The sequence below is a fragment of the Ascaphus truei genome, chromosome 2 (genome assembly GCF_040206685.1).
Source record: "Ascaphus truei isolate aAscTru1 chromosome 2, aAscTru1.hap1, whole genome shotgun sequence".
Lineage (NCBI taxonomy): Eukaryota > Metazoa > Chordata > Amphibia > Anura > Ascaphidae > Ascaphus > Ascaphus truei.
The window spans coordinates 275,710,809-275,727,944 of NC_134484.1; the positions used below are offsets into that span (position 1 = coordinate 275,710,809).

Here is a 17,136-nt window from a genome sequence, read left to right on the forward strand (position 1 = left end):
ACCCACCCCGCCTGGCTGCCCAAACCTCAGCCCGCAGCTGGCATGTGGAGGACAAGGCCTGGATGAACAGGTGGGCCACCTCCCTTCCAATCAATACCCACCCAGTGTGTGTGTGTGTGTGTCTGTTTGTGTGTGTGTCTGTGAGTGAGTGTCTGTGTGTGAGTGTCTGTGTGTGTGTGTCTGCGTCTGTGTGTGTGTCTGTGTATGTGTGTGTCTGAGTATGTGTGTGTCTGTGAGTCTGTGTCTGTGTGTCACCCTCCCCCTGTGTCACCCTCTCCCTGTGTCGCCCTCTCCCTGTGTCGCCCTCTCCCTGTGTCGCCCTCTCCCTGTGTCGCCCTCTCCGTGTCGCCCTCTCCCTGTGTCGCCCTCTCCCTGTGTCGCCCTCTCCCTGTGTCGCCCTCTCCCTGTGTCGCCCTCTCCCTGTGTCGCCCTCGCCCTGTGTCGCCTTCGCCCTGTGTCGCCCTCGCCCTGTGTCGCCCTCTCTCTCTCTCGCCCTCTCTCTCTCTTGCCCTCTCTCTCTCGCCCTCTCTTGCCCTCTCTCTCTCGCCCTCTCTCACCCCATCACCCTCACCCTCTCCCTTACCCTGTCACCCTCACCCTCTCTCTTACCCTGTCACCCTCACCCTCTCTCTTACCCTGTCACCCTCACCCTCTCTCTTACCCTGTCACCCTCACCCTCTCTCTCTCGCCCTCTTTCTCTCTCTCGCCCTCTCTCTCTCTCTCTCGCCCTCTCTCTCTCTCGCCCTCTCCCTCTCGCCCTGTCACCCTCTCTCTCTATTACCCTGTCACCCTCACCCTCTCTCTTACCCTGTCACCCTCACCCTCTCTCGCCCTCTCGCTCTATCGCCCTCTTTCTCTCTCTCGCCCTCTCCCTCTCGCCCTGTCACCCTCTCTCTCTATTACCCTGTCGCCCTCACCCTCTCTCTTACTGTCAGGGTTCTGCTCGCCATAAACCAGGGTCGGACCGCGAGGCTGAGGTGGGGTTGTAAAACACCGACCTGAGACCGCGCAGGCTGATCCGGATTGCGCAGTTCGTTGTCATATATCGCAGGATCAGGATAGGAGAAGACAGCGTCGTCGTTGTACAAGCCAGGGTCAGGACAGGAGACATCAGGATAAACATTGTTCAAGCAATAGTTCGGCAACATGTAGTCAGGAGAGCCCCGCTTCAGCTTAGGAGCGCGGGGTTGGCCTCTGCACGTGCGACGACCATTTCCCATGGTGCTGGTCACAGGAGATGGTAAGCAGACCAGCGTAGCACACCGCCTAGCTGCATGGTTAAACCAGGGCACAGCGCAAGAGTCCTGAGCGGACTGGGGAATCCTCTGTTTCAGCGCAGGAACCAGGACACGGCCTCTCTAGATTAGGGAAAGAGTAGACCCCAGGAACCAGGAAGCTGGAGATACACAGGGAAACCTCCGCTTCAGAGCAGGAATCCAGGAGACTGAAGGAAGCAGGGACGAAACATGCGCTTCAGTGCAGGAATCCAGGAGGCTGAAGGAAGCAGGGACGAAACATCCGCTTCAGTGCAGGGATCCAGGAGACTGAAGAACGCAGGGACGAAACATCCGCTTCAGTGCAGGAATCCTGGAGGCTGAAGTGTGGCGGTAGGGAGGGTTTGGCCCGGGATTAACGGGGTTACCCCCCAAGGGCCCCCCTCTAACCTCGCCAGGGAGACAAGGGGTTAACTGGGCTGAGGCCCAGAAATGTGATTTTACCCTTGTTATAACCTGTAAATGTATTCTCCCCTGTGTCCCTATCCCATTGTAATGTCTGGGTTAATCAGTACCTGCATAACACACACACTGGGTCATCAGGGGTTAATTGTGTAAGCCCAGTGGGCTAGTTAATGCGTTATCTGTGTATTCCCTTTGCCTCATGGGCCTGCAACTGCCTGTGCCCGCAAGGTATTCTGAGCCTTGGGGTACAGCGTCCGGGTCACCCCCCAAGTACACACATATTAAAAATATAACTTTGTCATAAGAGGGACATATATTTTGGATAAAGTGACTTTTTGCAGTTTTTGAAATACACAGGCAGAATGCTAATGGTGTGCTAATGTACAGGCAGAATGCCTGTCTTTGTAATGCGTAAGGAACCAAATGGTGCCTCATATGAGTATTCACGTGAGTCTATTCACTGGAAGTGTATATCAACAGAGAGGTGTGATACATCGCCCTGATCAATAGGTAACTGACCTAATTGGTTATGCGAGAAGCAAAAGCCCACTTCAGAAGGTTTTATTGATGGGGCCAGGGGGGGGGCTACCCCCAACAGGATATCAAAAGTGAGTAACTTTATTAAATATAAGAATACTATGAGATGTCCTTGGCTGAACCGGCTAAGAATTACATAAGTGTATTGGCGGGAGTCAGCCGATCTTGGGGAGTCTAAACCCTGTATAGGTACCTGCTGCTAAATGCCAGATATTAATATCTCTATTAATGTTCATATTACAATGTAATTTTTGGTCTTCCTGCGAGCGTCAGGTGTCACCGGCCGTATTAATATATCTCACCTGACTGTGTGTATTACGGAACGGAAGTTATGCAATGATTTGCAGTAAATATGAAATTTTGGTTGAAGTTCTGAGAAACTGCAGCCCCCCTGCTATGATAATGAGCAGGGAAGAGGATGTCTTTGTAAACGTGGTAACTCACATTTACACACCAAGGTTTCCTGCAGGAGTGAACATGACAAATGTCCTCCCTGCTTCAAAGGGTTTATTGATGGGGGGGCTACCCCAAGCTGGAAGTCCCAAAATGAGCTTCAAAAGCTTCCAAGGGACATTTGCTAGCCGTCTCGGCACCTAAGGTTACAGATAGAGGGACAAACGGTATATAAACTAGCTGTCCACCCTCTATCAAGGTGTTCATGCTGTTCAGTTCATGTTGTTCATGTTGTTCATGCTATTCATTGTTCTTCATGCAAATGATCTTCATGCATGCATGTGACCTGCCTGTTTTGCTGTGATGTCAACACAAATATGGAAGAAGTGGCAGTCTGTAATCCTGCTGGCTGTCTTGCCATAATCTTTACGTAAGTGTCTATATTTTGCCTGTTATTGTATAATCTGTTGTGTTCACCTTTATCAAGGAATAAATTCTATTTATCATATCTTAAGTCTCGTCCCAGTTCAAACCCAGGTATATATATATTTATATATAGTTTTTGGTGTAAATTACAGCCTGTCGCAAGCTACCGTGACATGAAGGACGCAGGGATGAAACCTCTGCTTCAGCACAGGAGAACAGGAAGCTGAAGGACGCAGGACGGAACCTCCGTATCAGCATAGGAGAACAAGCGGCTTGAAGGGAACTGAAGGACGCAGGGCGGAACCTGGTATCAGCATAGGAGAACAAGCGGCTTGAAGGAAGCTGAAGGACGCAGGGCGGAACCTGGTATCAGCATAGGAGAACAAGGGAGAGCTTGTGGCAGAACAGGTAGTGACATCCAGTTAGGACTATGCTCGGCCGGGAGCATTATGGGAAGACAGTACTTAAAGGCCAGCGGGCCAATCCCCGGCGGGGGTGTGAAGGTACTGCTCCTAATGAGTGAATGCAAGTATAGGTTGCAGTGAAAGGCTGCACAGCTGCAGTAGATACCAGAGGGAGTGTGTATTGCTTTGGTGAGTGAATCCAGGCTGCAGCAAACCTCAGGAGAGCTGTTCCAGAACTGCACCGGTCTGCAAGGTAAGGCAACCAGTAAACCGTGGAGCGGATTCCTTACACTTACCCTGTCACCCTCACCCTCTCTCTTACCCTGTCACCCTCACCCTCTCGCCCTCTCTCTCTATCGCCCTCTTTCTCTCTCTCGCCCTCTCTCTCTCTCGCCATCTCCCTCTCGCCCTGTCACCATCTCTCTCTATTACACTGTCACCCTCACCCTCTCTCTTACCCTGTCACCCTCACCCTCTCTCTCACCCTGTCACCCTCTCTCTCTCGCCCTCTCGCTCTATCACCCTCTTTCTCTCTCTCGCCCTCTCCCTCTCGCCCTGTCACCCTTTCTCTCTATTACCCTGTCGCCCTCACCCTCTCTCTTAATTTCAGGGTTCTGCTCGCCACAAACCAGGGTCGGACCGCGAGGCTGAGGTGGGGTTGTAAAAGCACCGACCTGAGACCGCGCAGGCTGATCCGGATTGCGCAGTTCGTTGTCATATATCGCAGGATACTGCACCGGTCTGCAAGGTAAGGCAACCAGTAAACCGTGGAGCGGATTCCTTACACTTACCCTGTCGCCCTCACCCTCTCTCTTACCATGTCACCCTCACCCTCTCTCTTACCCTGTCACCCTCACCCTCTCTCTTACCCTGTCACCCTCACCCTCTCTCTTACCCTGTCGCCCTCTCTCTATCTCTTACCCTGTCGCCCTCTCTCTCTCTCTCACCCTGTCGCCCTCTCTCTCTTACCCTGTCGCCCTCACCCTCTCTCTTACCCTGTCACCCTCACCCTCTCTCTTACCCTGTCAACCTCTCTCTCTTACCCTGTCGCCCTCACCCTCTCTCTTACCCTGTCGCCCTCACCCTCTCTCACTCACCCTGTCGCCCTCTCTCTCTCACTCACCCTGTTGCCCTCTCTCTCTCACCCTGTCGCCCTCTCTCTCTCTCACCCTCTCTCTTACCCTGTTGCCCTCAACCTCTCTCTTACCCTGTTGCTTTCAACCTCTCTCTTACCCTGTCGCCCTCACCCTCTCTCTTTTTCTTTCGCCCTCACCCTCTCTCTCACCCTGTCGCCCTCTCTCTCTCTCACCCTGTCGCCTTCTCTCTCTCTCACCCTGTCACCCTCTCCCTCTCTCACTCACCCTGTCACACTCACCCTCTCTCACTTACCCTGTCACTCTCACCCTGTCACCCTCTCTCTCCCTCTCCCTGTCGTGCTCTCTCATTCTCTCTCTCTGTGTGTGTCTGTGTGTCTCTCTCTCTGTGTGTGTCTGTGTGTCTCTCTCTGTGTGTGTGTCTCTCTCTGTGTGTGTCTGTGTGTCTCTCTCTGTGTGTGTGTCTCTCTCTGTGTGTCTCTCTCTGTGTGTCTCTCTCTGTGTGTCTCTCACACACACTCTCTCTCTCTCACACTCTGGATCTCTTATTTACCCTATATATCTTAACTGCCCTATACTACACCAAAATAACCTATACTGCTTTCTTCCAGATCTGACTGAAGCTTCACACGGAAGACATCGGAACCCCCCCTAACCCAGAAGACAGGTAGGGAACACATCCCCTTCAATGTATAACATTGCGGGAATGAGGGTACCTGGACATTGAGGGACTGCGGATCAGGTAAGATTCCAGGCGGGATTGCTTCTTTAGATATTGTGAAGCGGGGACGTCCAGACACTGGTTAAGGGGTTCAGGAAACTAGTCATTCACACCTGGCTTTTATTTCTAGATCCGACATTTACACACACACACACGTAACAAGGACTAATTGTAGTATAATGTAATACAATAAATACATTTATGTCAAAAATGAATGTTGTTCTGACTAGGAATTTATTAAATGTATTTTATTTATGTATTTTATTTATATATTTTATTTTAAAGCGGGGTTGGGGGTGGGACTAGGGGCAGGGTTGGGGGCGGGACTAGGTGGCGAGTAGATTTTTTGGTTGGGCGAGTAGATTTTTAGGTGATTTGTCGAACACTGTGTGTATATATATATATATATATATATATATATATATATGAGTTGGTGACATACTCACCCCTTCCTCCATGTCTTTAGATCATCAATAAAGAATATATACTATGTGGTAAAGTTAACATGTGTGTGTATGTATATGTATATACAGTATATATATACAGGGTAGTAAGTAGAGGAGTAAGGTACTCTAAAGTGTGACATTCTAAAAAAATTGTATATGAACCCTGTAAGGAACATATTAGAAAAGAGAATATTTATACCATAAATTATACAAAAAGAAAAGGTATATATTTATGTACAGTACCTGAAACATCAAAGGAGTAGTTGCAGAAGAAAAGTTTAGACTCTTTGCCATATGACTCTCAGGATTATATTTTGACATGAATCCCTTGATAATTACAGTCTTAGCTGTCCCCTGTTCGCCAATTAATAACACAGCCTGAAAAAAAGTAATCAAAAATTAGTGGTTTGTAAGAAACTACTGGAATGACAATGCTAAGAAATTCCTTTAAATAGTATTACTATTTTATTATGAACTACTAAACGACTTACAGATAGAGATGTGCAAATATTTTCAAATATGCTTTGTAAAATGTTCACAAATATTTTGAAAAATGTATATTTTCAATTGTGCCCCATTGCCAGATATTTGCAAAAATTGCATTATATACTGTAAAGGCTCCCATGACCTGAATTTGGGGACATTTAACCTGCAAATTGACTTGGATTGTTTTGAGAACTGCAGGGGGGTCTCATGACTGGGGGGTGGGTGCGGTGGGTGCTGGCCTTTCCCTTGCTGGCCTGCCCCCACACCTCCCTCCCCACCTAGGGGAGGAGTTTCCAGAGGGCCTATGTAAGGCCATGATGGCAGGCAGCACGGCCTCTTTGCTGCCCGTCAGTCGATTGGTATCATGTTCGTCTTGTTTTGTTGCATCGCTTCTCCCCCTGCCCTGGATCTTCGTGGCTGCAGCCCGGGGCAGGAGGTAAGTTCAGAGGGGGGGGCAGGAGGTAATTTTGGGGGGGGGGGCAGGAGGTAAGTTCGGGGGGGCAGGAGGTAAATTCAGGGGGGGCAGGAGGTAAGTTCGGGGGTGGGGCAGGAGGTAAGTTCGGGGGTGGGGCAGGAGGTAAGTTCGGGGGGGGCAGGAGGTAAGTTCTGGGGGGGGCAGGAGGTAAGGTCAGGGGGGGCAGGAGGCAAGTTCGGGGGGGGCAGGAGGTAAGTTCGGGGGGGGCAGGAGGTAAGTTTGGGGGGGGGGCAGGAGGTAAGTTCGGGGGGGGGGCAGGAGGTAAGTTCGGGGGGCATTGGCGAAACTGGCGGGTGAGCATTTGGTCCCCCTCCCCGGCTGCTGCCTGGGGTGTGGGGAGCAGGGTGACGGGCCAGTGGATGGAAGCGGGGCGAGCAGGCGAATTTTGGCGGTGCGCGGCTCCTCTATGGCAGCTTTGGGATCCCCCTCTTCCCAGGTCTCCGTGGCTGCTGCCTGGGGTAGAGAGGGTCGGCGGGGCCTCGACCCAGCGTTTCCCCCTCCATCCCACATTCCTGTTGGTTGCCCGCATGGGCAGGAAGATGAGAGCGGGGAGGAGGGGCTGCCAGGCGGCGTTTAGGTAGGCGAGGTGAGAGCTTGAGTGTCTGTCGGCGAGGGCGCTCCACCCTCTGCCCCCGGTCCACATGGCTGCTGCCCAGGACGGGAGGTGGGTGCAGGGGGGATGGGAGGTTTAGGCGGGCATTTTTTCAGCCCACCGCTTTCCCCTCAGTCCCATGTTGAAAGCAAGGTCGTACGGTCGTACAAAGCGCCCGTTGGGGCAGCAGGACCACAAAACGTGCTAGGGCACGAAACATGTAGGAGGTTTTCACTTCTGTTTCTGCATATGGACGAATAAAAGACTTATTTTTTATGACCTTGTGGACCCACTCTCTTTGGCTGTGCATCACATTCTCTCTGGATTTGCTCCAGAGCAAACCATAGCCTGGGCAGTTGTCAGCCCTCCCCTGGAAGATCCCATCCCTGCCCCAGCAGCCACCGGTTTGACCCCGGTGATTCTCAACTTAGCTTCAACCACGGCCGGGGTCATTGGCACTGCAGCTGCTCCGTCATTGGCGGGAGGGGGGGTGGTCTCAGATGAGGCTTTTGCGGATGTGAATGTATGTATTGCCAACGTGTTAGGAGTGCAGTTGACTTAAGGAAGAAAGGGAAAAAATTTGGGCAGGGGAATACATAGAGCTCCTATCCCTGCTACCAGATTACATAGAAGCACTGGCGCATTCATCCAAGAACGGGGACGCTAGAAAAGACAATGAGAGACGTCTCTTCCCGTGCACATTTGTCAATTGGTCCTGTGCATTCAGACTCCTGGCCGGGGTAACTGGGTGAGAAGGCCCCCCACTAATGTTCGGCCCTTTTTAAATACTTGGATATGATTGGGCATGCCCACCAGAGGCACAGCGGTATGGGCTGGTGGACATATGAAGTAAAGTTAAGGCAGAAAATGGCTATTCACAACGGTAAAATATCATGGGACATGAAAGAGATGGGCCTTTTGGATGGATTGGGTTGGCATGTCGGACAGGCCGGCGCCTTTTCAAGGAGGGTCTGGGGGCCAATGCCCGGCGGTCAGCTCGGGCAGGCAGGGAGATAGTCAGGCCGGGGTTTTCTGGGCTTGCAATGATGGCCAGTGCTCATACAGTAACTGCTGCTTTGAGAACCGCGTGCGGTATACAGGGTGCGAAAGAAGGGTGAATAGGGCAGTAGGCAAGATCATGTCGTTGTACGGGGACTGAGGAAATCAGGCATCCGGATTTCGATTTGAGCCCAGGGGGGTTACTCAGAGCAGATGGGGTCCACATGTCGGATATCAGGATTGACCTGTTTAACAACAGTTTGCAGGAGGGTTTGGAGAGGGTTCTGGTATGGTTGGCGGTACAGGCCTAGTTTAAGGGGGGGTTAAATAGGCCCATCAGTGGCAGCTTTTGGGAGGTACAGTAGGTGCTTGTTCTTGCCAGACTGGCAGCTGGGCTGTTTGTGCCCGTGGGGGAGAACAAGTGGGCAAGGTCATTTATCCATGACCTCGAGAGCCCGCTCGCGTAGGGGACACAAGGTCAGCAGTTTGAGGACCGGCTGACCGTCCCCTCCCCCTATGCAGGGAGTGGCATTTACCCCTCTTAGGCTTCTGTATAAATAAATAGCTGCGGCCATTTTACCTCCAGTTCCTGTTTCCTGTCTTTATTCGTATGTTACATGTGGGTACGGGGCGGGGGGAGAGGGGAACCACCTGGCAGCCTCCCTGGTCATGTTTTGTTATTAAAAGGCCATTTTCCAGGTTTGCAGACAGAAAGGAAAAATGTGTACATCTAAACTCAAAAGCATTGGAAGAAGTTGACCTATTTTTAAAATCCCATCCCTTATGGAATTCTGTTAGACAAATAACTAAATAATTTAAGAAGCAGAAATGACTACATTGGTGATATTTAGTATATACACAGAGATACTGGGGTTATCTACTCAAAAGGACCAAAAGTAGGGAAAGAATGTGAAAAATAAATATTCATTACAGATATAGATCAATCATTTGCAAACATGTAATCCGCAGCTAGGGACGGAGTCTATACAATCCAAAACATAAAACTCCTTCCATTTGGCGTACATAAAATGATCCCTCTCATCTTTAAGAACTATTCATTCTCCATGTGTTTCTTTTTGAAGAAATGTGAATGCACGGTTAAACTATTAATTCAATATCTTTTGCATTATGTTTACATTAAGATCACTTGCAGATTGTCCGGTGGTCCTATACTGTAATTAAAATGTAACCTTTTAAAAAATAATGCTGCATATGATTTCAGTAGACAAAATAGATTTATTTTACGAAGTAAAAGTGAAAAATATTTACCCAAAGAATCAGTATGTGGCCCTTTTTCATAAAATTTTTTTATTGATGTGCTATACGTTACTATATCTACTTTAATACCTCAGTACTGAAGGATATTTGTAAGGATTTCATATACCGGTACCATAAAAAAAAACTTTGTGTAAGGATCACAGAGTGCAGAGAGCCCAAAAGGAAGCATCTAAAAAACTAAAATAAAAGCTGTGCTTTATGCATAGATGATTACCAGGGTAAACTATAGAGCAGACCCAAACAGTGCATCCAAACCCTCAACACAGGTAATTGTCCATAAGTAATATGCAGTAGTGAACAGATAGAAAAAGCATATAAAGCAGTAGTTCCTCTTGCCCAGCAATTATAGGAGTATATACAGTGAGTTAGGCATCGGACATGGTGAAGGGAAGAGCGCTGAGCAGCGCTGACACTCATGCTCTCCTGCTCAAGCAGGAGCTTTTTTGTGTCCCTGCATGAGCGTCAGTGTGCGCGCTTGTAAAGCCGTGTGGGAGCCGGGCGGGAGGCGGGGCAAGTGCGCCACATCACGGTGCCGACGTCACGGACTGCCATTGGCTTTTGGCAGTCATGTGACGGGCCCTCCGCTTCCCTCAGTGGCAAAATGTAAACTTGCCTGTCTCCTGCATTTCTACACGCCTCCACACGCATGCGGAAGCATGTGGAAGCGGCTCCTAAAGCCGCGCTGATTACAGATGCAGGGGGTAAGTGCATCTGCTCAGCGCGGCTCAGCACGGTCTTTTTGACCATGGCCCTGGCCTTAAGGTGTCACATTAGCTTGATTGAAGAACAGCAATCAAATGAGTAAGTAGTAGCAACCAATGGCATGGCTGATGATGTGATACATTGTAGCAGTACTCACTGTCTTCCTTGTAGGCAGAGTGGCTTGAACTGCACTGCGTGCTCCAATCCAGATAGCAGCACAGAGAGAACAGGAAACAGAGGGCGGTGCACAGCAACATCCTTTTTGGAGCCAATACTGACACTCACACACAAAGAAGAGACCGAGGAGTCCTCAGTTGGTGCATGGGCAGGTCCCATAACATGCTTTATTTTATCAGACAAATTGTAAGTGTGCATTTGTCTTGTCCATGAGATATTAAAACTTTGTTCATCTGATTTTACACAAGGATCGGGCGCTTCTTTTCTCTTTTTCTCTAATATATATATATATATATCAACTGTAAATATTCCTGTATATTCATTTGCATGTCTTAGACAGGTCTGCATGGTGAAAGACAGGGTTGCAGACCTGTCTAAGACATGCAAATGAATATACAGGAATATTTACAGTTGCTTTATGCTTTACTGTGGAGGGTTTTTGTCACTTTTTAACCCACCATAACCTTAATAAATATATATATAGTATATGTGAATGATAAAGCCACTCTACAAATGAATGGGTGCAGGGTGGCTTAACCCATTAATTACTTTAGCGCTTATTAACCGTTATTGTTATTAAGGGGTTAAGTGACACCAGAATATATTTGCTATTTATTTGTGTGCCAATGGACTTTGCTGGCGTAGGTTCTTCATATTGATGACGTAAGTACAACTGTCTTTATTTTATAATGCTAGTTAATGTTTTTAATAATGGACAAATGATCTATTATCCATATCTGGATAATGGTTATTATTTATTTTATTTATAAAATATTTTACTAGGAAGTAATACATTGAGAGTTACCTCTCGTTTTCAAGTATGTCCTGGGCACAGAGTTAATATGACAAATAATACATGGTTACAAATACAGTTACATAAATGAACAGGGTATACATTATATACAAGACATTGCGTGTTATTTTGCCCATTACTTTACGTGTGTTTGGTGCTGCGGGGGGGGGGGTTCTTTTATTTAAATGTAGGAGCATGTTTATTTTGTTTACATACAGGGTTGGTTCCTAAGGTCTGCGGGGACCCCTGGAGACCACCTGAGGTCTCCTCTGACTTCCCACCGGTACAAGGCTGCCGGGTCCACAGGGGACACCTGCGGGGAAGAACCGGTGGCCCCACATCTGTGGGGGCACCGCAGACCCGTAGGGTCCACCCCAGGGCCCCCAGACCCCCATGGGAACCACCCGAGGACCCTCAGACACCTGTGGGGATGACCCGGGGACCCCCAGACACCCGCGGGCCTACTCGTGGAGACCCCATTTGGGGCCCATGGTGACCCACGAGGACCACCTGGAGGGCCACGGCACCTGGTGGGGACCACCCATAGGCCTCAAGACCCTCTGTGAAACCCTTTGCTGGGCCTCTGTGGGGCCTACGGACACCCGTCGGGACTCTCGTAGGTCTCGGGAATTAACCCTGTATGTGAAATAATAAATGATGATTTATGGGGGGGCACAGGGGGTGGGTGGGTTTATTAATAATAATTTTATTAATTATTGTTATGTTTATTGCGGGTCTGTGTATTGTTTTGAATGTGGGTATTGGGGGTAGGGGGTATTGTCCCCAAGGGAGGGAGGGTAGGCCTCTCGGTGTGTAGGGGTGAGGGTGGTTAGGCCTCACGGGGGTGGGTAGTGGGGGGGGGGGAGCTTAGGCCTCCAGACTGGTGGATGAGGGTGGGTTAATCCCTTAATAATGGTCGCGGTTAATAATCGCGATGGTGATTAAGGGGTTAGGGGACATTACATTGGCTATTTGTATGCTCGTGTTTGTTTTTCAGCACCCGAGGGCATGGACGGTGATGAAGATGAGGATGGCCTTCATCGTGGCTGGCGGCCAAGGGTGAGTGCAAGATGTATTTATTTTATTTATTGGGATTCATTTATTTTAAATGGGCAAATGCACTATTATCCATATGTGGATAATAGTTATTTTGCCCATTACTATTACTGTATATGTTAGAGGGCGGGTGGGGGGGGGGGGTTGTATTTATTTAAAAGTATTTATGTGTTTTTTAATTATTTTTTGGGGGCACAGAATTGATACTACAGGCAATCGGAGACACCTGCAGGGAACACCCGAGGGCCACCGCCAGCCTGTAGTGTCATTGCTGTGCATCCCGAAAATTACATCAATGTACTGTATGTTAGGGAGGTTAAGGGGTTGTTGGTGAATTATATATATATATATATATATATATATATATATATATATATACAGCTTAACCCCATTATAGCGCGGTCCTCTGGGGCCACCCGCGACCACCGCGTTATAAATGGGGTCGCGGAAAAAAAATGGCCGCTGAAATTTATTATTTTTAAGTTGTTTTTTTTTGTGGTGGTACCGTTTCCGCCGTTCCCAGACCGGGTGGGGCAGCGGCAACAGCACACAGCACTTACCCGGCATCTGGAAGCTCTTCTCCCTGTCTCTGCTTCCTGCTTCTGCTTCCGTCTTGCGAGAACAAGCTCCCTTAAAGAGACAGTGTGTCTGTGTGTGTGTGTGTCGGTGTGTGTGTGTATTTGACTGTGGGAGACTGTGTGTGTGTGTGTGTGTCAGTGTGTCAGTGTGATTGTGCAGTATGCTGTGAGTGTGTGCAGTGTGCTGTGAGTGTATGCAGTGTGCTGTGAGTGTGTGCAGTGTGCTGTGAGTGTATGCAGTGTGCTGTGAATGTATGCAGTGTGCTGTGAGTGTGTGCTATGAGTGTATGCAGTGTGCTGTGCAGTGTGCTGTGTGTGTCAGTGTGTGTGTGTGTGTGCAGTGACTGTGTGTGTGCAGTGTGCTGTGAGTGTGTGCAGTGAGTGTATGCAGTATGCTGTGAGTGTATGCAGTGTGCTGTGAGTGTGTGCAGTGTGCTGTGAGTGTGTGCAGTATGCTGTGAGTGTGTGCAGTGTGCTGTGAATGTATGCAGTGTGCTGTGAGTGTGTGCAGTGTGCTGTGAATGTATGCAGTGTGCAGTGAGTGTGTGCAAAAAAAAAATATTATTATTTTTTTTTAATTCGGGTCCACGCTCAAACCGCGTTATAGCGGATCGCGCTATAACGGGGTTGAGCTGTGTATATAAATTTATATATATATATATATATTGTGGCTAGCAGGGGTGGGTGCAGTGGGTATTAGCCCCTACGGTTGGTGTTTAGGGCTTGCGGGTGGGTAGCTGGAGGGCTTAACCCCTTCATGATGTAGCGGTATTAACCGCTAAGGTAATGAAGGGGTTAAGTCCACCCGCAACCCCACCCCGCAAGCCCTAAACACCCACCAAAGCCCAAATAACCCCTTCATCCACCCCCACTCCCCACAATAAGCCTGATACTGGATGTTAACCCCTTCATTGCCTTAGTGGTTAGCCGCTACGGTAATGAAGTGGGCTGTAAATGCATTTTTCCTGCTTCGGGTGCAGGGGGGGGGGCTTCAGTGCTGATATTAATGGGTATCAGCTCTGAAGCCCACCGGCATCAATCCAAGGCAGGAAAAGGGCCTGATTTTTTTTAAGTCCCGTATCGCCGCTCAGCCCCAGCTTCTTGCCAACTTTTCTTGGCGGAGCGATTTGGAGAAAATGTCTCCATTCTAGAGGGGCGATCAGCGCCGAGATGCTGATCGGCGCTACTAGAATACAGCGGGTTTGAAAACTGGCGAGATAGGGCTTCTCGCCACGCGCGCGGCAAGTTTTATTTTCCGCCAAAAAAAAAACGGCAGATTTTGCTCATCTCGCCAGCTTTTCGGCATTTACTGAATTGCTGTTGGCATATATGCCAAAAAACTGGCGAGATAGGGCTTTTTGCCGTTTTCTGCATAGGCCCCTAAGTATTTTATTTGTGAGTATGTATAATACTGACACTTAACCATTATATTCTGTAAGTGTTTTGTATGTGGTGGAGTATATTCAAGTGTTAACTGTATATTAACACAATCCCACCCCCCTACCCCTGTTCCCCCTGTATTATATATAATGTTTATGTATATAAGTAATTACATCTAGGTGTTATATAAACATAGATTTATTTAAGGATATTCCCTCCTGTGGTAACATAGGTGGTACATGCATTTTGTACTGTAGTTCATGATTGTTTGAGACATTAATTGTTTGATTACATATTTATTGGTAACTGAGTGAGGGTATTTAAAGGATTAGCCCATCACTATCTGTATACTCCTGAGCAAGTGAGCTGGTCTCGTGAAACGCATTGAGTGACTATTAGTGTGCTGGGAGAAGGAGGTGTCTCTCAGGAGGAATTAAGCGTTGTTCTTTGGCGTGCATGCGTACATACACTGAGGCTTTGGAGCGAGCAGAGCGATCTGATGAGCGATCGCGTCAAAACACGTGGAGCGCTTGGGATGCGGAGTCTGAACGCAGACGAGAACCAGGAAGCAGAGGAGAGCCCCGTGGAGAAGTCTGATATATACTGAGACCGGAGCACACACGCCTGAACCGCTCAGATCCACAGAGATGCCAACACACCAGCACACTTGATCTGATTTGATCTACATGCGCATTTTTATTGGAAATTTGTGAGTGAGATTCCTATAATTTTTTGTGGTATTATTAAATGTTTTACGTTATTGTACCATGTGAGTTTTTCTTTTTTTCTTCCCTCAATCTATGATATTCCTATTTGGACATCAATCCTTCTCCATTTTGGAGCTAAGTATATGCTTTTAGTGTATCTTCCAAGTACTTGCTATCAGCTTAACATTAGAGTCTGGCAAGCACTGTATGTGTAACAACATCCACAGAAGGCTTAAAGTGTACACATTGTTTTCAGGGCGCTAGCACTTGTGGCACTTTTACTATCAAGCACTGTTACAGTTAATGATTGTATTTGATTGCAGTTGTGAGTAGTCTCACTGGGTATTGTTTTCTGATTAGATTTCAACACATTGGTTTTAGGTGTTGTATCATTATAGGCACGCACGTTGTTGTGTTATTGATTTGAGTAGATTTATAGAGGATTTACACAGTTTATTATTTGTGTTTTTTCCTTATCACTATTCATAATATCACTCTGAGGACCAGCGCCAAGGAGGACTTTTCGTCAATATCTCTATAAAAAGGATTTTGGACAATCCGTGAGTCATCCAGGCTGCAGGATTTCAATACACGTAAAGGTGTCATTCAGAATTGTATTGGGACCTTTTTTTGCAAAAGATTTTGTATATTTCATTATCCTGTGGTACTAGCGCTAGGTTGTGTATACTCCAACACTGACAGAAAGTTTAAAAGAGATTGAGGAAGAGTTGACATAAGAGACACTGAAGGACGATGAGAGAGTTAGTGCCCCAGAAGCTAAGAGTAAAGAATGTGTAGGAAAAGAGGGTGGTCAACAGTATTCAAAGCAGAGGAGAGGTCAAAAAAAAATCAGAATGGAGTAGTTTGCTTGAGATGTGGTAATATGGAGGTCATTGGCTACCTTGGTGAGTGGTGTTTCTATTGAATATGCTGTGCAGAAGCCTGAGTGGTTTAAGTAGGAGTTGAGGAAGTGAAGTATATGTAAAGAAACAATTAGTTCAAAAGTTTAAAAGCAAAAAACATGAGGTAGACAGGGCAATAATTAGAAAGGGAGGTAGGGTCTATTGTTATTCTTAAGAATAGCTCAAACAATAACTTGTTTAAAAAGAGATGGAAAAATACAGTAACAGAACAAAGAGAGGAGTAAAAGATGTTAGAGGCTCCAAATAAACATTCTATTTTGGATCCCTTGGCAGCGAAGAATTACAGGATGCATTATCAAATGGTGAAACAGTTAAAACAGTTTAATATATAAGGATTAAAAAGTTCTTAAAACTAGGGGGCTGAAAATACACATCACATGAATGTTTATATTTTTCTATATTATATTCTTACTGTGTTTTAATAGATAGTGAAAAATGCTAGCAATTATACTGTACCTTTCCCTGTCTGGCAATTGTCTGGATTAAGAAGTCCATCCTAACATTGTCAACATTTGGCACCAAGATCGAGTTATATTCTGGTGTGCTGTCTGGGGGATATATATACTCCTCAACAGATGTGTTCCAATGCATCCATTTTCCTTGTTAAAAAAGTTTAAAAATGCATTGACATATTAACACTAAGAAATAGTAATCAATAAAAACGGCCTAGATTTTTTAAATGTTAACATTCAAAGTCTGTATCCATTTCCACCACTAAACAACACTGAACAGATGGAGTAGTGCTAATCAACTCCCTGTTTAGTTAAGGGATTCACATTTCTGGGACTGGAACCAGAGGTACATGTTTCATAAAACTACTTCTCCTATTATTGTTTTGTTTTTCTTTGTTAAATATGGCATGCATTCCGCAGACTACAACTGGGAAATTACTGTAGATAATTGGTTTTCATCAGATGAATCTGTTGATCATGAACATTTTTAATTGTCCCCAAACAAATCTCCAACTAGACATTTTATATAATTGTTCAAAAATAATATCAGCAGTATTATATTAAAGTAAATTTGTACATTAGTTATGTAATTTTGTCAGTGGTTATGAAAAATCATTGTGAAACATTGTAAAATATCGATTTTAATCTCCTCAGGATGAAGATTAAGCATGAAAAGGCACTTCTTGTTTTATTGCTTCATCTGTATCAGTCAAGTTCCTTTGTGAACCTGATATTTTTAAGACACCTAATATTGCAATAATTGAGTGATTTTATCATCTTTAAAACTGAAACTTGTCCCATTTTTCTTTGTCAATAATCAGTATGAATTCTGCATTTC

At 46.8% G+C, this 17,136-nt stretch overlaps 1 protein-coding gene across 4 annotated transcripts in view; it reads right to left on the bottom strand.

Moving 5' to 3' along the window:
- Window positions 1–17,136, bottom strand: part of DNAH5 (dynein axonemal heavy chain 5) — a 463,741-nt gene that overhangs the window by 90,077 nt on the left and 356,528 nt on the right. For all 4 annotated transcript variants that reach the window (XM_075586253.1, XM_075586252.1, XM_075586255.1 and 1 more), the window contains 2 exons: window positions 16,303–16,445; window positions 5,944–6,078 (listed from right to left, as the gene is read on the bottom strand). In XM_075586253.1, coding sequence (XP_075442368.1) covers window positions 5,944–6,078; window positions 16,303–16,445 — 278 coding nt within the window. The remainder of the gene's footprint in view (window positions 1–5,943; window positions 6,079–16,302; window positions 16,446–17,136) is intronic.